We start from the raw sequence: 21,711 nt of genomic DNA on the forward strand, positions 1-21,711 counted from the left end.
TGGGTAAAAATCGGGCTCAACACACTTTTTCAGAAATCTGCTCGTGGTGCAAAAACCGAGTGAAACCAGTTTTGCCCCCCAAAAACGAAGAGCCCTATAGTATATGTGTGAAGGATTTAATAGGCCACAAGACAATTAATGATGCCATTTAAATGGGTCATATAATCAATGACATGGGTTGTGTCGGGCTACAAAAGTGACACTGGAGAGCACACAAACATACTGTGTTTACACGGTTGTAAGTCAACCTATTTTTCAAAATTTGCATATTCGAAGTGGGGGGTCGACTTAAAATCAAAACCAAAGCATCGCACCATAAATAAAGGTGAGACAAACGAGATATCAGGCATGTTACAGCATGGTTGCATTTTTGCTGCGTGGCTCCGTCGAATCGCACTTGGTGCTGGCCTTGGGCAGCTGCTATGTCAACGTGCAGAACTGGCATCCCCACCCCGCGCGAGGAGGCCGATGGTGGCTGTCGATAAGCAGCAAACCGGCACCAGCTTACTCCCCACACGTGGCCGCTGACGCATTCGCGATCTACTTTTAATAGGCGTCGTCCAAGTATTTTTTGTTTACTTTCAACCACGCACTCGGCGCTCAAGGGAGCGTCAATAGTTGATGGAAGGGCCGCGGTTCCAATCGCGGCGGCACTGCCGCTCGGAACCACAGCGGCGCCGGGGAGTATCGGTAGCTGACGGAAGAGTCGACGCCGCTCACGCGGAGTTTCTCTTCGGCTCTGACGCATTTTGACAACGGACGGCCGCGTTTCACAAGTTTTTAATGTAGTGCTTTGTCAGTCGTCATTTGTGCTCCGGATCCGGTAAGCAACTGGCGCTCATTCACAGCTACATTCGAGATGGCTGTCATTCTTTACGCCGAAGAAACAAACAACTGCGCCCAGCCCCAAGTTCGACATTTCTAACGGGTGATACAGGTGTGGCAGCTGCAGCGGGGCAGAATTTTCAACTGTTCCACGCGATGTCGTGATGTAGCTGTTTGCGAAGCGTGGGATTTCTCTGCACGACGATTTTAGAATGACGAGCTGTGGGACCGCAGCAGCGATCATGACAGCAGCGCTACTGAGAATGGTGGCGCAAGTGTGGATGAGTAGTCCAGTGACTACTAATACATTTCCGTTTCGGAATGTGCCCACGGGCGCGCCCGCGCATGGCAGCCGAGAGCGGCTGGCGATAAGTGGAGGCCGCAGGACAGTGCTATCGTGTTCTTTTATTAAAGGCCAAGCATAAACGACCTCCAAGTTTTTTTGTTTTCTTTTTTCCTGAAATGTGATTTAGGGGGTAGACTTACATTCGAGTAGACTTACAACCGTGTAAATACGGTAGTTACTGTCTCCAACATCAGCCCAAAAAACCTTCAAACTGAAAAGCAACTCTGCTAGTACTTCAGTTCTCTTCACTGAGATGTTCTTGTTCCCATCTTTGCATTGAAATTGTCATCTTTTATTTGACACTTTTGGCACACTTTTTGTGACACTTTGCTACTTCCACTGCAGGGCTCAAAAAAAGAGCAATCCAATGGGATTCAGGAATAATCATGCCAGAAATTGCATTTTTTGCTTCGTGCTTGCTTTTTGTATGCCTAAAATATATAGCATATGCAACTAACCTCAGAGAATTTCTGATTTCAAGCTGCTTTTTGCACTACTTTTCAAAGACCAGTAACATTGCATGCATCTTCTGGGTAACATGCTGAGACACTAAAAATTCCACTACAGCAAATGTTTTGCAGTAGCATTGGTCATTGCAGCATGTTTCTAAAGTCTATATGCAAACTTAAGATGACGGAAACCCCATAGATGAAAAAAAAAAAAACTGCAAGTTTTCTCAAGCCAGATAGCTGGTAATGCCTGACTCATGCTTAAAAAATAATGAGGATCATTCCACATCGAAACCTTGCAACAAGTCGTACTCCAACAATAAAAACAAAAAACAGCAGTATATAAAAGATAATTTCACAGAGCACAATGCACACTATCTAAAAATATCTTGCCTCTGTAATCTCACCACTTATACAGTCACAATTAGTACCGTCGCAACTCTTCTTAGTTTTGCTATTATTGTTATTATTTTACAACACATCAATTTAGCAATGTGCAGAAGACTCACATTTTGACGCAAAACAGTGACACATATATTTCAATTCATTTCACCTGAAAACCTGCCATAAGCAGAATCACCCACATTCGTCAGTGTGCCACTGATTTGTGTAGTCTTAGATATTATAACTAACTAATCTCAATGGCTTTAAATGCGATGGCATTTGGTTGTATTTTCAATTGTTATTTGCTCATTTATTTTTTCACTAAGAAATGGTTTTAAATGCTTCCAAAGTATCGTATGAATTTATAAGCTATATTTTAAACTTTTTTTCTCTCATATTTATTCCATAGTTATTTCTTCACGCACTAAGTTTTATAACTGCATATATTTCTGCTGATATTGTTTAAATAGTGCATTCTTCATGTCATCATGCTTACCCCCTCAGTAATTATGGAAAGGCACTGAGGGTGCAATAATTAAACCTTGTTACCTTCAACAAAAATAGAAAAATTTAGAGTCGCCCTGATACAGTACATGATACACAGTAAACAGGGTTCTTGCCAAAAAAAAAAGGCAATGATAAATCTTTGACTCAACAATCACATCAACTTCTCTCAACAAGCAGGCAATGCACTTGCCTTCACAGCTCCAACAACAAATGGCTGCTCATGAAAGCAACATGAATGATGTGCCACAATGAAAGCTCAGATGACCTGCTATCAGTACTTCAGGTCCACATCACAAAGACAGTAACTGGTGCCTCACACCAAGCCTTGCTACAACTTCCTCAGACATGCAGAACACTGGATTCACAGGCTTCAGCCTTTCATCTCCTAGCAGGGACAATCCCGCCAAGCCAAACAAGGTATGGAATGGATCCACCTGTCAAGAAAAATGAAAGTGCACAGTGCAGGGTTACATATATCTCAACTTCCATCTGATGACCATGCCTAACCTATCACATATCGTTGCTTTCCGAACAAGGCATAGAATATAACAAATCACATCAACTGACTGCTATGCGAACAATCATATTTCAAGTTGAACATGAAGCACACGGTCTGTCTTACTGCAAAATCACATGCTCATGGAGTGTTTGCAATAGTTTTGTCTGCAACCCATTTGTCACGATAACAGCTCGTAACAAAGCTCAATAATCACAACATTCACTTTGTATGGAAAAAAATTTCAGCCTGCCCTGGCACGAAGAAATGATAGAGATAATGCACTGCTCCATTAAAATCGCTGCTGTCGAAGATTGTGCAATTTCTGAACAGCACCCACTAGTTTAGCTTAACATAATCACTGCAGCATGGGTCGCCAGTGGGTCACGTGATGAACTCAAGCTGCACAGCCTTGAATACTGAGTTATGTAATGAAGCCATGAGACCGTCAGATTTTTCAAGCAGCCTGCAAAAAGCACACATGCCAGGTTGCTATTGCCATCTATTCTCGGTTCAAAGAAGCTTGCTTGGTCACTGGCTCACTGGTAGGTCATGCCACACCCAAGAAATAGACCGACAAGTAACCAAAATGTGTCATGAGATTTCGGTGGACATGAAAGGATTTTGCCCCATGTTGTACAAATCGAGCACTGCGCTATAAGGAAATGAGAATTACTGAAGGTGCACCTCACAGTGAAAAGCTTGCTATTATCAATGCCTCCCATCAAGAGACTACATCTCAGTAAAATATAACTGATATGCTGTTAAATGCATAAGTGTTTTTTTCTTTCTGGAGTACAAATCACTTTTTATTACAGTTTACACCCTCTAAAAGCAACACTTCCTTCACATAACCGATGAAGTACTTTGAGCTTTTGAAACTAGGTGGCACCGCAGTACTTTGCATTTCTTTGCTGAAGTGGTAACCATGATCCACTAAAATTGTCTTCAACGAGGCGTACGCCATTGTGCTGTGGCAGCTGTAGGTGTGGAAACTCAAATGAGTGCTACTCTTAACTTAAGCTATTTTATTAATATCTAACAGCAGAGACAATATTAGTTTTTAGTTCACCACTTTTGCCGCCATGCAATCACCATCGTGGTCACTGACCATGGTTTCCAGCATTGGAATACATTAAGAACAAGCACATCCATCAATTGAAAAATTCTCAGTAAAAACCTTCTACAGTGTTTCCAATGAAACCATTGTGAAACTGAGCACCTTTGACAGAAATTTTTCCATGCAGCAAAAAAAATTGGGTGCTTAAATTCCATTCGGTGGTACCTTTAAGAGTGGCCCACTGGTGGTCCACGATGCAAAGAGATTAGAGCTACAAAAACTGCTGCCGCAGTGAATGTGTTAAAGAACCTCGCATTTGCGGCAATATAAATGCAATTGCTCTTTCCTTATAGAGTCAGCTGTCAGCACACAGAAAAAGTGCACACAGTCCTGATAAGTCTAGCATAAAACAAAATCAGAGACAGCCATCGAGAGCCTCTGCAACAAAGGTGTTGTCATGACCAGGTTCAACGGTTATTGGCCTCCTTCATATGCATGTATTAACGAGCCCCTCATTTCCCTATGAGGGCCTCTGTTCTGGCAATCTTGATGCCACATGTAGCATAAGAGGGTTCCTTCACAGCTTCTGCCCACACTGTTTGATCTCACTCCAGGTGGCACTTGTGGTAAGTCAGGACATTCCATGTCTGCCACTATGGTTGGCAATGGTGCCGTTGAGCATGCCCGAGATTAAGCTACACGCAACACAAGTACACTGGAAAGCAGATGACTGGAAGCTGCCACCAAAACACAGTTGGTGGAACACCGTACGCAAAATGGGGAGATCATGGGTTCGGATCCCACCGGCGGCATGCGGTTGTTTTTTCCTTGTATTTTCTAATCAATTTTTTTTTTCAGGTAAAAGACTGATTACACTGTAATTTCCAATTGATCAACACCACAAATAAGAATAAAAACATCCCCCGTGCTTACCTAGATCCAATGGCTTTTGGCCTCCTTCATATGCAAGCTATTTCATGGAATTTAAATTAAATTAAATGCGACCAAATCAAACTGCTCTGCTACACAAAACGTACAACCGCCATAAAAGAGCAAATCCCCAAGTGCTTGTGAGATTACTTAATAAATATATGATGTGGTAGGCCACGTAGTCATCGATGATTACCAATTGCTATGCCAAAATGCAGTGATGCCCCTGAAGTTCCTTCATTCCACCCCTTGAAAATAACTCTTCAAATGCTTACATACAGGGCACTGTAACAGCTGTAAGGTAAAACACCACCTCATACATTTGCACCCACTGATAAGACATTCCAAACCGGTATCCTACATCTACACTTCAAACAAGTATGTGCAGTTTCAAATGTACAAACATCACCAGTGTTTCCAGCGGGTATCCTTTTGCCATTTTCATATTTAATGCTGCAAACACTTTTAAAGTGGCAGAGGCAAAGCTAAGGTTACACTGTTTCTGAGAGTGCACAATACAAGCAAGATACTCATTCAAATGACTGCCCTACAGTACAAATTGAAATCTGAGTCAGCATGTAACAAGTATCCAGTAAACTTTACCCAACAGGTAACCAAAGAAATAGTAAAATCACCCAGGCAAGGGAGCGGTGAAACCCCCCCTCTCCTCTAAAACCCGCCCCAGTGCATCCAGTAAAGTTTTACCACCACCACCTTGTTATAATTAACCAGTTTATAATGAACTAACGGATACAACAAAGGAATGACAATTCCTTTTGGAAGCTTGGTGGTCAACACAGGCTATAATGAAGCTACGGTTATAACGAAGTAATTGCCATAGTGGTTGCCCTTCAACTTCGTTACAACGAGGTTCAACTGTACAACAATCATCTCCGACAGAGTAGCTTTTGCTTGCATCAAAAGTTTTGCTTATTTTTTTTTTGCATTTTTGTAAATTATATCTAAGCATGTTTTTGAATTTATACAGAAATTGCAAAGATAACACTGTGTTTTTTAGCGACCTGGTGTAATCTATCATTTATTGAAGTTTACTTTGGCAATACATCAGGCTATTGAAGTTTATATGCATTTCTTCACAATGGCTCAAACAACACCATGGACCATTCGTTGTCCACGCATCCATATATGGTGCACCATTGCAGATGGCACATAACATCAGCTAACATATCCTATCAAGTATGGCTGCACTTAAGCAGAAAGACCACACAGCTCTAAGCACATGCATCAGAGGCAAGGGCTCTTGTTGGACCCCATCTGATGTCCTCTCTCCAACGTAGGGCATTTTCTCTCTATTCTTGTGCTCTGTGCGCTGCTTTCTGCTCACCCTCAAAGGATTTAGCCAACAATGCAACTGGCTAAGCTTCTAACAACCACCAAGAAACTTCAATGGCTAAAGCTGCTCAAATGTTCTTTTGCCTCATTCTGCCTCAGCTTTGTGCACTGTCCAGCGATAGTAAATAGAAGGTGATGAAGCGACAAGAACTTGGCAGAAATGTGAAAATTTTGTACAAGTATGCTGGCCACTCTCCCTAACCTGTTCACACTAAATGCACTGCGTTTTTGCATTCCGACGTTCTGTGATGACAAGCTGTGCACAACTTTTAAAAGTTGACGCTTTAGCATGCTGGCATTCCATGACAAGGCTAACGGACGTGAAAACCTTTCAATACTGAAGAAAATAATCCAGGAGCTAATCAATGAATTCTCAGAGTACCTATGTCTTGCCGTCAACATTAAAGGTCCAGAGAGAAGGCAAAAAGCACCAACCATGTCTCCCGGTCGGTCTCCGAAGCCGCCAGTCTCTTCATCTTGAGATGCCAGTATGAAGTTTTGAAGCTTCTCCTGGAAAAACCACATAAAGGAACTTCAAGAACTGATCATAATCTCTATATCAACAAACCCATACACACAAATGGCATCCGCTCAGGGAACCATGTCAAAACACAGTGGAATTCTGCTGTTCAGAATCAATCACCAAACGTTCCAGCTAGTGCCTACCTTGTCTATCCAGTGAAGCCTGCCAATAATCTTCAAGGAGGCAAGCACCCACCAAGAGTAGCACACATCTGGAAGTTTTTCAGGCCGACCTAGAATGACATGGACACAATAATTAGCTTGGTGCCAAGTAATTTTTTATCCTTTAGATCAAGCATGGTTAAGTAGCACTTCAGAGCATTAACAGATAAAATATAATTTAGGTACGTCCAGTTTGCTTTCAATGACATTTCATAGTTGCAAAAGCTATGCCACAGGGCCTAATGCCAGTTCAAGACAGATGCAACCTAATGTTGCTACAAATAAGCAAGAGTCTTTAGCAGAACTGAAGAGGTGCAATCCCCCGGTGAAGTGCAAAATGTTGCACCATTCAGGAAGACAGATAGAAACACAGCCGACTAAGCCAACAGCTCGCTCATTCATGCTGAAATCTCGTGTACACATTGCATTTAGCTTCAAAGGGGTTTTGTCTAATATGTTTTGAAATGGTTGTAGCCTATTTTCTTGAAAATACATGTAGAATGCTCACTACGATTATGCTGAGCTTAAATGCAGAATTCAACAAAGAGAAGGGTGGCATCATCTGCTGCCAGAAATGGTTATCACCAGGAAGGTCTCTACAGCTCATTCCCCTAGGAACTGACATCACCATGACTTCAGCTACAAAATCGTTTTTTGTAATGCACAGAAACACCATACTAGAATTCATTGTGTAAAATAAAGGCATGCACCGCACCAAAGTATGCCATAAAAGAAACCCCGCTGTAAAATGCAATCGCATGTAAAATCTGACCATAAGCTAGGCATTAATGTGGTTTCTGAAAGGCAGCATTTATACTTGCTGCCCTGAACAACAAAATATTCAGTAAATATGCACTGTGCACCTCCTCCAGTTCCCACCTAGACAGCACCTTGGAACAAGAGGTCCTCAGGTCAGCCCATTCACCACCAGCTGCACAATGGCTGAGCTACTGCCCAGAGGAGGCGCAAGCAGCCTTGGGCTTTAATAACCTCATTAGCGTTTTCCGGCCTTTGAAATGTGCATTTGATCTCAAGGAAAATTGACAGCAATATAATCTAAAAACCCAAATAAGGCAGTTACCATTCTGGCTTGAACAAAAAAAAAACTAATCAATTCTGAAGTTAAAAACAACAGTCAAATCAGTGCAAAATATTTGTGAATTCAAACAGAAATTTTGTTTGCAGTAAAAGAGAATTCACAATATTTCTGAATTTTAGATATGAAATAAGTAATGCATATAACCATTTATATATTATGAGCCCAAAGCTGGGTACAACATGATGGCAGGAGTTGTAGCTACAGATGAATATGCTATGTTGCTGCTGCAGCCCAGCCGACAGTTATAGTTTCCAGAAAATAGCAGTGGCGACAGCACCCCAATAACCAATGTGTCTCGCTTTGCCACTGCCACCTGGCAGTTGCTGCAGCCACCAACCCAGCACTCCCGACAGCAATGCAACCCATTGTGTTACAACCATTTGGCCACAAGAAAGAAACTAAAGGCAAGCTATTAACTAGTATAGAAGATCTGAAACCATCTCACTATTTATGAGTAGCTGCCCTTTAAGATGAACAGGTCAAAGGTCATTGTTTAGTTTCGCACATGCGCAAAAAAATTTGGTTAACACCAAATATTCAACTGGAGCATTCTGGCTAACTAACTTTTGCAGAGGCAAATGAGCCTAAATGAATACATTTGCATATGCAGATGTTCCAGCATGGCTCAGCAATAGTAAATTGCTATGGCCCTTCTAACAACACATTTTTAATTTAATCCAGTCCACTCTTACTTCCAATTTGTGACTGGTAACAGTTTGTTATGCAGGTTCTGCTTTTGGAAAACATATACCTTAATATCGTGTTCCTACCAATTCAAAGCACGACATGAGATCACAGTGGAATATGTAGGTAGGCACAATAGTAATTTTGAACTGCATTCCCAGAGAAGAGTTTGCTGTTGACTAACTGCCTCCCTCCGCATGGATAACTTACTTTCACTAATTTGATCATGCCAACAGCGACAGAACTGATGGAAATTCCCAGAATTACAAGAGGCAGGAAAGCATACTAACATTTCTTGGGACCCTCGAAACAAGTAATCTATGCCAAGCAGAGACAGAATAAACCCAGGTGAGCAAGTTACCATTCAGACCACCAGAGGGCAACTGCCTTTCACACAGCCACCAACCAAGAAGGTCGGCATTGATGTGATGAAGCCGACCAAGTATGGAGAGTGTTCCAAGGCAGCAATATATCTGTGGACAAGTAACACACATTACTTCTTGCATATAAGCGCAGGGTTTGTGTGCGATAAGCTCTAGAGCATCTCAAAGAAAAGATAAAATTTTTTTCAAATGTGATGGCATTGTGACCCAGCAGGCCTTTTTGATGTTTTCACAGAACAAGTTGCACCTGAAATCTTAAATGAATCACTAACTTCTGCCCCCAAAGCTTTGAACTATGACTGAAAACTAAGCAACCACAATTTTCAAGCATAAATGAATGTGATATTCCAAAAATATGAATACACATTCGTGCACCTTTAGCATTCCGGTCTTAATTTAACTGCATGTACAAAAAAAAACATTTAATTGAACTGACAACAATCAAAAAACTTTAGCGTGATGCATCACACAAGAAAGATGCCTTGCTGCAGTGAAAGGCACTCCACGATGTCACCATGCTTCTGCTGGAGCATTTTAACACAGCAGATTTTATTGCTAGCACCACCCAAAGAAATCATATGGGAAAATTTTCACTGATGTCTTGGACACAGTGTAATTAAAGCGAAGCAAACAAAAAATAAATGTTTTGCAAACACATTATAAAAAGAACCTTTAGAACACAGCTCACAAAGTTCAAAAGAGGCCAAGCAAGACCAAAGCCTTGGCTTGCACTTTCCATTTCCTTATTTCAACACTTTTTTTTTTTTTTTTCAGTGTACTACAACAGGAAGGAAATTCAAACCTTTCAACCAAACAAAATTCTAAGCTTTGTCATCTTTGTATCCAAATCAGTAGCTGCCAATTCAGCAACAATTGACTTTGTAGAAGCTGCCATCGCACTACAGCAGCTACAATCACGCCCAATTACTCTGTCTAAAGCATATTATACAAGGGATTTGCAAGCACTGGCATAGAGGTAGCACTGCACAGTTTTGTTAACTGAAAAGGGTGCTTTTCTTCCATGCCGCTAGGTGTCTTTTCTTTAGCTTCACGCTGTTCTTTAAAAATACATTAAAGCCTACCTTTTATGATCAATGTCTCTGAAGGTGCAGACCTGACCTATGATTTACACTATAATATAAAAAAAATCTAAAGGTACCAAAAGAACTTCATTCAACTTCTCTATAGACTGGGAAGTGTAATTAACGATTGCCAGCTCGGAAATGTCTCTCAATTGCAATCATTAAGGGCACTTGCACAAGACAGCCTCAAGGGTCAGTATCATGCATGATGGATGAGGATAATGAGGATAAAATTGGAACTGCTAAGGAGAGTAAAGTTGTAGGCCAGTTGGTGAGACATAATGACTAAAACTGCAACAGACACAGGACGGAGGCAGGTGACAACACAGGGCAGTACTTGCAACTAAAAATTTATTGAAAAACATCATGGCTTTCGTAGAAGATCGCACATATGATCACGTAAAATTTATTGAAAAACATCATGGCTTTTGTAGAGGATCGCACATGTGATCACGTGCGATCTTCTATAAAAGCCATGATGTTTTTCAATAAATTTTTAGTTGCAAGTACTGCCCTGTGTTGTCGCCTTCCTCCGTCCTGTGTCTGTTGCGGTTTTAGTCGTTAAATGGGAACTGGCTGCAAGCATGCATTCTCTTTTGTTGGCCGTTGTCCCCCCAGGTTACTGAAGCTTCTGATAAGGTGCACCTTCTCTCCCGCTAATGAGAGAGAGGCTGGCCAAAACAAAGCATCAATGGGTCTAAGCAAGCTGCAGGGGTTTTTGTTTTTTGTCCATTTTTAACTGCCTTCAATTATCAGTGCTCTAACCGTGCATGACTGCTGCTATGTGAGAAGCAATGTTTGTGCTGAAATAAGCACTCAACAATCTGGCTGAGAAAATGCCCTGTAAGTGATATTTCCATTCACGTTGTTGGACTTTAGCAACATGTCATTGCACAGTTCCACGATCAAAAATACCTGCAATGTATTCGGTATTCCAGCACTGCAAGTAGTTACATTACAATACAGTGAACCAGTATTGTTAATCAGAAACTCAGAACAGTACAATGTTTCAGTGAAGTTCATTCAAAACTGTATTAAGAACAAACTAAAACAGTTACTGCAATGATGTTCACAGAGAGTCAAAACAATGGCATACGTCTCATGACACACTTGCTCCACTGTCCCCTATCGCTGAATGAGTAGGCCGCAAAAGGCTCTATGCACTTATAATATAGTGGCCCCCACACCCAATAAAACTATTTTCTTTTAAATATAATGGGTTCCATTTTAGCATGCAACTACTGTGATGAGAATATAAAGAAACACAAATTCCAACACTACGCACTCCTAGGCCACAAAAGCTTCCAATTTATTCTAGCCACATTCGTTTCATGTTACTAAAGCTCATTCAAACACAAATGTCTTTCAGATACAGCTGTACAAAATGAGCCTAAATGCAAATTCTTGGATACTTACTTGGCCTGAATGTGTTTCTGAGCCTGGCCTGCAGCCAAAACCACCATCAAAGTTCATGCACGACACAACGAATTCAACTGCCTTTTCTATATTGATGGCATGTAGTTTGTTCTGCAGAGAAAAATAACAAAAAGCAACATCAGTTAGAGCCACAAAAGTGTACACAAGAGCCATGCAATAGACCTAACAAAAAATGCCACGCTTTTCTTCCTAATCCAAGGCAAAATGGTGACAGCAATTGCACTGCACCCACTGATAGGGCCTACTGCTGGCCCACGTCACCCATGCCTACCTAAACCACAACCACAGATAGCACACTGCTGCTAACAAGCGGATGAAAGCAGGAATGCTAAGGTGATCCCGTGATTATGAACCACTGAGTTTTTTGTTACAACAAACAGCTAATACTGCTGCTGCTGCTGTCACGATGACACTGCTAACAACACTATTGCTGCAAGATACTGCATGAAAACAGGAGAATTCTCTATTCTGTATGCCTTCAAACAGCAATACGTACTTTCAGGAAAGCAACCTACAAGGCAGGAATATTCTGATACCTGCAAAACAAAAAAAATTAATTCCATTTGCCAGCTTCATTCAGATGTCTAGATTCTATTTTGACAATGCTCAATCATCAGAAGACTGAGAGGCCTTAGTGTCACAGTGCAGCCAGAAACACAACTGCACACTTTCTATTCCATGCATGAGGCAAAGCCACATGCAGTAATCGTTGTTAATGCCTCTTGCGGGGCCTGATGACTACAAATTTGAACCGCGCATGAGATCACACTGCAGATCAGCACTGTGGCACAATATACAGAACACCTTGCATAGAATGCTGCAGGAACTAATTCACAGCTCATGCAGCACTCTCCACTTTTCTTTTTCTCCCAATACACTGTAATCTCGGGTTTCTTTCCTACCCCTTCCACAGTGTCGGGACCTGGCTGAACTGGCTTGGAGCTGAAGGTGAAGACGAACAGAGCTTGCTCGTGCAGCAGGCCTTCGACATCTTAGGTGCCTAATTGTTGTGCCTGAATAAAGCCTCGTATTACTACTACCACTATGTAACACCACAACCACCGAAAACCTAAGAGAAACCTCCTCCCACAGCTATGCCTGCAAAATGCTCCCAGAAATAGCTGCAGTACACTCCACTCAAAGTAAATATGACTTTAAAAGAAGCAAAGGAAGTTAACTTGAATGGTATAGGAATTTCGTTCTCCTCAACAAAAGATTTATTCATACCAAGAAAACAATTCCTGAAAAACATCCTTACTCAAAAAGCATCAGGTGCTGACAATATGAGAGGCCTGGATATCAAAGACACAATAGCATTTTATTAGTATTTTTTTACTTTTTTGCACACAGTATGTGTCCACATTTGATGCTCCCAAAGAGTTTCACAGGACTAAGTCAGATAATGTACCAAGTCAGCTCTCTGGGCATCAAATAATGGCACAGCCTTTTCTGCTAAAATGGGCTTACTCAATACAAAAAATTAGCTATAGCATTACGTTCACTTGCTTCATGTGGCAAACAGCTTTTCCCCCCAATGATGGCAACTGATCCAATAACAAAGTATGCATAACATAAACGTATTAGCAGCACTGCAAGAAATTATCACACCAAAATTACGGACAGAGTTGATTGAAGAAAAATTGGAAGGCCATAGGCCAGAGGGCCTTCCAAGAACTTTTTCAATCAATCACCTTAAACTCTTGATCACAAACGAAAATTTTCAGCGACTCCAAATGTCAAGCAAGTTTAGCAAGTTTACAGTCAGTCCAAAACCAAATGGCCATGCAAAGCAATTAATACATGCATAAAAATTCATATCTTTTATCTGAGATACACGGTGAGGTTTTGAGAGAAAAAAAAAATTCTTTGTTTAACCAGCCACTTTTTTCATGTGAACAGTACTATAACAATGCCTTGCACTCTATCGGCTTTCAAGTATTCGTATTGTGTTCAAAACATTAAAAAAAAACACCGTGCCACATCAGGAACTGCATTAAATAAGTGGTCAAAATAAAGTGAGACTGTCATATGAGCCGCTACCCATAACAGATGATCATAAAGAATCAGTGCCACCTCACAGGAAGCTGTTGCCATAAAGTGGTAGCAGGTAAAGCTAAAGCAGTACAAAGAAGAAGTGCTTACCAGAAGTGCTAGACACGCTACAGCACAGAAAGAAAACCTAGTGTCAACTTCACCTGCAAAAGAAAAAAGGATAAGAAAAAGAACACAAAATTAGTGAACAACCAAAACAAATTACTTTAAAAAATAAGAATTTACACGCACTACGTAACATACAACAGATGCTGAGTATGCCACATAACACTAACCTACGTTGAAGAACAGGACCGCCAATGTATAAAATAAAGGCAAATTATATTTTAATGATGTACCCTAGTGCAACAAAAATCTTTTTTATGTTGCGGTTACTTAATATGCAGAATAAACAAATTGTTGAGACTGGATTCCTTCCCAAAAATACAAAACTGCTGAAACCAAGAAGGCCAAGGGGAGTGCAAATCTAATGCCATTCTTCCTTTGCTGCGTAGACCCAAATTATGCCATGAAAATGTCAACGCACAAATTCTGGCAAATAAATTGACACCTTTAACTCTTTCCCACGCAGCCAGAACTGCTCACACTGCAGTTTCGGACACACAATTCATGAAACTTTTGATTTTCCAGTTTCTTTTAAATGTAAACAAAGTCTACAAGCTGCTGAAGCAAAACCAATGCAGATGAAACTGGTCCAACTTTACCCCATTTATCTCCATAAAAGCTGCCATCTTCTTGCTGAAGTTCCTTGACATAGCTCACAGTTTTGTCAATGTCAATCGTATTCAGTGCATCAAATGTTGCCAATATCTGTAAAAAGAGAACAAGCCTTTTAGGAAAACACACACTAAAACATGTTACACTTTCTACTAGTCAGTAATCTATTTATTGCTACACAGCAATATGCACAATAATAAGTAATGGATAATAATGAACATTGCAAATGTGGAGTCTAAAGTCCCAAAGAGACACATGGGCTATGAGGAACACTGTAGTGGAGGGCTGTGGATTAATTTACAACACCTGGGGTTCTTTAACGTGCGCTGGCATCGCATGATACACAAGTGCCTTTTGTGTTTTGCCTCCATCAAAATGCGGCCATCATGGTCAGGATCTAACCCAGGTCCTCCGGCTCAGTAGCCAAGCACCCTAACCACTGAGCCTCAACAGCGGGGATAATATATAATAGTAATATGCGTCACTGTTGCTGAAATTTCAGACGTCCGCTGCCTTCACCCATGAGCTGCCATGAGTTTTCCAACCCCGCAAAACAATGCTTCGTGGGCTTCACCTTCAGCAGTGTTCGTTTACTTTCTTGAAACAACAGTTTCTTCGCTGGAAATGCAGTGCCGCACTACGTGATGTCACCATTGCAGCCTCTGCCCATCGCTGCACACTGCAGAGAAGCCTGAACGCTGACGCGGCTTTATTCTGCGATTATGTCACCATTTCAAATCCTAGCAAAGAAAACACTTTGCCTGCTTTACCTGCAAGTTTCACACATTTGACCCCTTTAAACTTGTCAAATTTTAAAACCTCTCCACTTGCCCTTTAAGGTCTAAAGTGTGCCAGAAGTGCTCCTCTATACGTCTAAGAAACAAACCTCGTTGCCTAGTTACTTTTGGCGGAGATGATACGTGTACTACATGTTACATTGCTGAACTGCTGCCATATTTCCCCATGGTTGTACCAGCAAAGAGGCCTAGTGTCACAACAGTTTACTGCCTGGCCTCTGCTTGCAACAATCTTCTATATAAAATAAATTCAATTTTAAAGTAAGTGTCACCACTTTCTACTGTAATTATCCTGTTATTTCCAGTTTTCTTAACTATTCTCTACTATTACTGGACTACCTTTTACTCACCTGAACAGCACTCAGTGTGTAAAGCAAATGAGGGTCATGATGAATGCTTGCACCAAAGCCCCCACAGGAATATTGACACTGCTTCACGAACTCGATTATTTCAGCGTTATCAAATGAGTCCAGGCTGCCCATGAGGTCCATGGCCGTAAGACCCCAGTAGATGCCACTCATCCGCAGGTGCTCAGTGATGCAATACTCCTGTAAAAGGCAGTAAACAAAAGGCCTTGAAAATGTGAACCTCAAAGCTGCACGCACACAATGCTTAAAAATCATTCCACGCAGACAAAAAAACACAGCAGCAGCACACACAATAGAAAAATAATTGATGGACTTGAGCCACCAGTAAAGAGTATGATATTTAAACGAAGATATCTCTTTGGTCGTCAATGAAGGCTTGATAGATACCTGTTAGAGATTTTCATAACTGACTAGCACTTTGTTTTAGACAGCATTCCATAAACTACTACAAAGTCCTTTATAACGTAAACTCAGAGAGACCTGCTGTTGCAGCAAAAGGAAAATGAACAAGTTTTAGAATTAGAGGAGCTTAAAGGAATCAAACGTGTGAAACTTGCTAGTAAAACATGCCAAGTTTTTTTGCGCTAGCATGTGAAAAGGGGATAGGATCACTGTTTAAAGCAACAATGGCATTTGAACTTCTTCACACAGCACAGCACCGCATAAGGGCTGCATGACGACGTCATCGAGTCACAGTACATATCCGACACAGAAATGCTTGCTCAAAAGAAAAAGCAAACACCACTGAAGGTGAAGCCCACGTCGCACTGCTTGGCAGCACTCAACAAGGAACAGCAAGGCGCAGGCGAAAGCAATGGAAATCTGGCTGAAGATGACACCATCACAGGGCTTCTCCACACAGCATAGTGCTGTGAGAATAAGCCTGAATGTTGTCACAGCTTTAATCAGCGATTACCTCACTGAAGGAGGGTAAAAACTTGGGCATGTTGGTATAGATTCATAATGGATACTAAAGTGTGAAACGACGTGCACACGGAAGAAAGGCCACACACGACAAGCTCACTATTTGAAATGCTAGCGCAAAAGAAATCTTGGCATGCTTTACTTACAAGCTTCATACAATTTAATCCTCGAAACTCATCAAATGACTACAGAAAGCTTTCTAGTTATATGTAGGCACTTGAATAATAAAGTAAACAAGTCACAGTGCATGAAGCACTAACCACACTTTTCATATTCAGAAATGATGACTTCCTGCATCATTTGAGTGAAGGAGTAAATATAGAACAAAAAACATAGTGCCACACACAAAACATAAATGTGTATAGTTTTAATACAGACAAAATTAACATGTGCAGGGAAAAGCTCGGCATTAGAGGCTTACATAATTTTGAACTCTAGAATAATGGCAAAACACTTCTGGATGAACTCACAGTCCATCAGACGAACTCACTAAGTTTTGCAATCCTATCAGTACTGATCAATCTAAGCAACTGCATGCTTTTCTTTATACAAAGCCTTCCTCAATATTTCTTTGTGTATTGGCAATTTTCACAACTTAGACAGGTGGCAATTTTCACAACTTAGACAGGATGCCTCAAATAATTCATTACAGTGGCATTACAGAGGACTGCTCTCGGGGTCAGCCTAAGTGTAATCAAGCTTGCTTTAAAATTTCAAGACAATCTCGCATTTTTTTTGTCAATGATAACAACCTTGTGTGAGCCAAACAGTCTCTTTCTCGAAGTAGTAAAGGTATAAATGACAAACAAGGAAGAAATCGCTGTCTAGCATTTAAAAACAGCCAGCGTGAAAGCAAAGCAGTAGACAGTTGACACGTGCTTTGGAGAGAATTTAAACCCAGAACGCCGACGATGAAGACTTTTGTTCAAGGGGTGAACTGACAGAACCAAAAGATCAGGTAAGCAAGACACACAGATTATCAATTTGTCATCCTGTACGACAGAAAACAAGTCAGAAACATTTTCCGTTCACTGTCACGAGTTTTAACTGATAAAACTGCACTCTTTTGTGTCTTTTTACACATTCAATAATTTTATTAACCATGTGCTACATAAAATGACTACAAATTTCTAATCTTGTGTACAGCCGGAAAGCAAGGTCAATGAGGTCGCTTTCTTACATGCACTCTGTTCTCGAAGCAATTAACTGTATCTGTAATCTGTTTGTTCGCATGCAGTCGATGGAAAGCATGCAATGAATCTAAGGCTGCCATGATAAAAATTTTTCGTGCGATTCCATTCGATTCTTGCCATTCATCCACCTGGTTCCAGCTGCAGCAACCAAAGTGCAAAAAGAAACACAATGAAATGGAATTCGAAATGATGCCATTTTATCACCCATCGTCCTCCCTGTGGATAACAAAGCCCCATATCACCGTACACGCATGCTGTAATAAAGTGTGCAATTGCAGACACTGTAGTGCATAAAAACCTGTCGCACTTGATGTGCAAGGGGTACTCACTGATGCCTCTTAAAGCAGCGTTTACATACTGGCTGTTGCGTCGCTCAGATAAAATCTAAAAAAAATCCCTCTGCCCAACCACCCGCTTGTTCGGTCTCACATTTCGCACAAAGATGGCATTTGGCAGTAAGTTTTGTTTTATATTACATTTCGGTTGGTTACTTCCATGCACCAGTCAGAATTAATTGAAAATCTCCATCGTCTGCGGTGACAGCGGACCAAAACAGCAAGCCTTCACAGCAGTGGTACCGGTAGCACCATCTGCACCTACCGGAGGAATGAGCGCTCCGCCATTGGCTACCGTTGAGACTGCGGCGAAACGCAAGGGGAGAGAGCGGTTGCTCTTTCTCAACAACTGTATCAAAATTTGGCGTAGAAAACATTGTTTGCACGCAACTGCCCCCCTCTTCACACCTTGCGTTTCTTCCATGTTTCTCCACAGCCTCCCTGCACAGTAGAGTGCACGTTCATCCGGAGGGTGTGTGATGGCGCTATCGGCATCATTGCTGCAAAAGCTTGCTGTTTTAGTTCACTGTTGCCACAGACGATGGAGATTTCCAATTTTGACCGAATCGGGCGTCAGGCAAGTACTCCACCCAAATGTAACATAAAACAAAACTGACCGCCAAATGCCACCTCTGTGCGAAATTTGACCCCGAAGAAGCGGGCAGTTAGGCCGAGATAATTTTTTTTCTGATCAACGCAACAGTTGGTAGCCCCTTCTAGTCCAGGAAAATCAACCACTTAGAAACATAGGCCAGGTGCCTGACAAGAAATATGCTGTTAACATCCAAGTAACAGTGATTGCACTGTATATTTTTGCAGTAAAATTATAACGTTTGAATGTACCGGTGAACCACTGAGCCAATGGAGCAAGTGACACAGTTCTACGTGCTGATCCTTCCTAGATTGGTTTACGGCGGAGCCGTAGTATGGCATCGATTTCGTGAAAATTTCCAATAGCTTCCTAAGCTGCAGAAGTGGGGTCCACCTCTGACAGCATGCCAATCAGAAGTTAACAAAATAAAATATGACATTTCTAAATTCTAAATACTACGGTCATATTAGCCATTTTGAATGCAAAATACAATAAGCACTTTGAAATCATGTACACCAAAGAAAAATTTCAGCCCAAACATGACAGCCATTATGTGACAGCCAATAACCATTTGTCACACACTGCAGCAAATGTACATATAGCAGTTTCCAGGGGGCTTACATAATCGTCTTTTTTTGTCCCATAGCTTGCCAAGTATTCCTTGTGTTTTGCCAAATTAAGTTCTTGACTTGGTGATGATGGTAAATGCACATCTTTCACCAGCATTGCCTGGAAAAAAATGGAAGCATTAAGGATTGAGTATTCACTATTTCTGCATAACTATCTTGGTAGGTGGCAGTAAGCTTGAAACTCAGTTCTGACTCAGTTTTACAAGACTGGAAGCACAACTAATGCTAATATCCTCACTCCATCAGCCAAAAGTCCATCTGATGCCAGCCACAGTAGTGAAGACAAAGCCTGACAACACTCTAAATAAATAAACAAGGAACATTCCTTCGCAAGATTTCTTTGAAAAAAAACAACAACAGAGCTGCAAGCATCTCAAGCAATAATCTTGTTCCACGTTCACCCCTATTCCTTCGTGTCACCTATGGTGAATGGGTGTGCGAGTGCTGCCATGATAGGGAAAGTGCAGTCTTTAGTCTGAATATGTAACTCCCCATTATGCATAGGACAGCAGAATTCGGCAAATATACCAATCACTTTTGTTCACCGGTATGTCTCAGTTTGTTTAGGAGCCTATAAAAGTTTGCGAAGAATGTATAAAAGAATGCAGGATCACAAAGAGCGACTTCTGGCCCCATTTCGTTGTCTGCAGTGGCATTCACTTCACTGCTTGTCTATGCTGCATGCCGCACAACTATGCATTAAGCAACCAACAAGTCAATCAGTTTGTGTTAAAATGGTCTCAGCAAACAATAAACATGCAGAGAAGTGTTGTGTGCATCAATGCCCACATGTTCAGCAAGAGTGTTTTAGTACTCCATGAATAACGTTCCCGCCAAGTACACACAAGCCCGAGGTGTGTTCAGATATTGCGGCTAAAACCATCACTGATATACCCGCACGCTTAATTCCTGACACAAAGCCCAATTCACTCCATCCCACTGAGAGGCTTTTCTGCTAATAAACGAACTCGTAAGCGAACACAGTAGCAAATATTGCATCCCCCTCACCCACCTCGAAAAAAAAAAGGACGAGGAAAGAGTAAGCACCCATCTTTTTTCGAACTGTGCTGCATGATCAGCATTTGCATCGGTCAATGAGGGTTTTCTGCAGCGAATATTGGAAGCAAATGGATGGAAATCACGGGCAGCTGTGCGAACTTGGCCACTGGGCTCTTTCATGTTTTTGTTATAGTTCACGGCGCAAATCACGTCTCCTTCAGACGCCGTCCACTCAGTTGGTCGCTATATCCACTGTGGATTTTCTCCCTTCGTACTGTGGTATGAGTGACCCCCATGCTCAGCTTACTGCAGTGAATCCCAGTAGAGTTCTCCGGTGCAATTTTTTTTTCTTAATTTCACAGGGCAATTTTGTTTCCACGCCATTGTATGTAACGACGCCTTAACAATCGGCACTTCTACCTGCATCGACATGCTCAGCTAAGCGAGGCAGCAAACTTAAGTCGTATAATCATTTTTCTTTTTTTTAACACACAAGAAAACGCGCATTGAGATGTAACTGAAACATTGGCCAAGAGGTCAACTTCTGCGAGCTTTCTTCCACAGCCGGTTTGAACCATCGTGACATATCACAGCCAAAAAGCGTAAACAAATTGCCCTCACCATTTAGACACAGAGGAACGTTCACAACGTAATTCAGTAACACAAGTTACTTTCCCTTGTTTGCGCTGCGTACACCCCCAACGTGCTGTAAGCGCGAACAACACAGAACGCAATATTTGCTCGATATCAATGGGCCGGTTCCAACGCAGCGCTTACGGTGGAAAGCAAAAGCTAAATGCTAGGAGGGATGTCACGTGACAGTTTAGAAGCCCATAAAAAGTTTAAATGAGTGTTCTTCGTTTCGCTTCCATATGACCCAACGCAATAGGTTTTACAGCTACGCTCCTGAGCCACAGTCGACAATATATCCGCAGGTAAGCGCAGAGTTTAGTGGGCTGGCAGTGAACGAGCAAAAAACGACCAGACAGCGACATTCGAGGGGGCGTCTGCGCGCACACAGCTAGTCGACTGTAATCAACTGCTGTCGACCGAAGACATCTCAGGCTGGATTGAAACTGGATTGTGGCCGCTTGGGGAGCATACGACCCATAGAGTTTCTTAAGAGGGAAAGCTGGCGCCCCGCCTGTGGGAGTTTGCATGGGGCTTCCGCGAGACCACCTGTACTAGAAATATCTAATCATGGGGCGGAGAGCTACCGACTGCAGAACCACAACTTTTGGCCCAAAAATAATAAAAGACAAACGTTGTTCGATAATCAAGAATGCCCTATCATTCAATATTCTGTCTATAAAATGCACCAAACGTGCAGAAAAGCATGTAAATGCAAAGTTTGCTCGAAATAAGCGATTACTTGCTCTCCTATTG

The 21,711-nt window shown here is 41.6% G+C and overlaps 1 protein-coding gene across 1 annotated transcript; it reads right to left on the minus strand.

Annotated features, from left to right (window-relative positions):
• Positions 1 to 100: 100 nt before the first annotated feature.
• Positions 101 to 21,336, minus strand: RabGGTb (geranylgeranyl transferase type-2 subunit beta). The gene is made up of 10 exons (XM_077649997.1): positions 20,947 to 21,336; positions 19,319 to 19,426; positions 15,636 to 15,833; positions 14,476 to 14,581; positions 13,862 to 13,914; positions 11,699 to 11,809; positions 9,179 to 9,290; positions 7,017 to 7,105; positions 6,786 to 6,860; positions 101 to 2,945 (listed from the first exon to the last, which is right to left on the minus strand). The coding sequence occupies exons 1-10, from the start codon at positions 20,947 to 20,949 to the stop codon at positions 2,802 to 2,804; spliced, it is 999 nt and encodes a 332-aa protein (XP_077506123.1). The 5' UTR covers positions 20,950 to 21,336; the 3' UTR covers positions 101 to 2,801.
• Between the last annotated feature and the right edge of the window lie 375 nt (positions 21,337 to 21,711).

Source organism: Amblyomma americanum, chromosome 1 (genome assembly GCF_052857255.1).
Source record: "Amblyomma americanum isolate KBUSLIRL-KWMA chromosome 1, ASM5285725v1, whole genome shotgun sequence".
In the NCBI taxonomy this organism is placed as follows: domain Eukaryota; kingdom Metazoa; phylum Arthropoda; class Arachnida; order Ixodida; family Ixodidae; genus Amblyomma; species Amblyomma americanum.

Coding starts and splice junctions, on each gene's coding strand:
- RabGGTb (XM_077649997.1), bottom strand. Junction 11,810..13,861: donor TAGCGTGTCTAGCACTTCTG/GTAAGCACTTCT, acceptor TTTTCTCTGCAG/AACAAACTACATGCCATCAA. Junction 2,946..6,785: donor GAGACCGACCGGGAGACATG/GTTGGTGCTTTT, acceptor TTTTCTTGACAG/GTGGATCCATTCCATACCTT.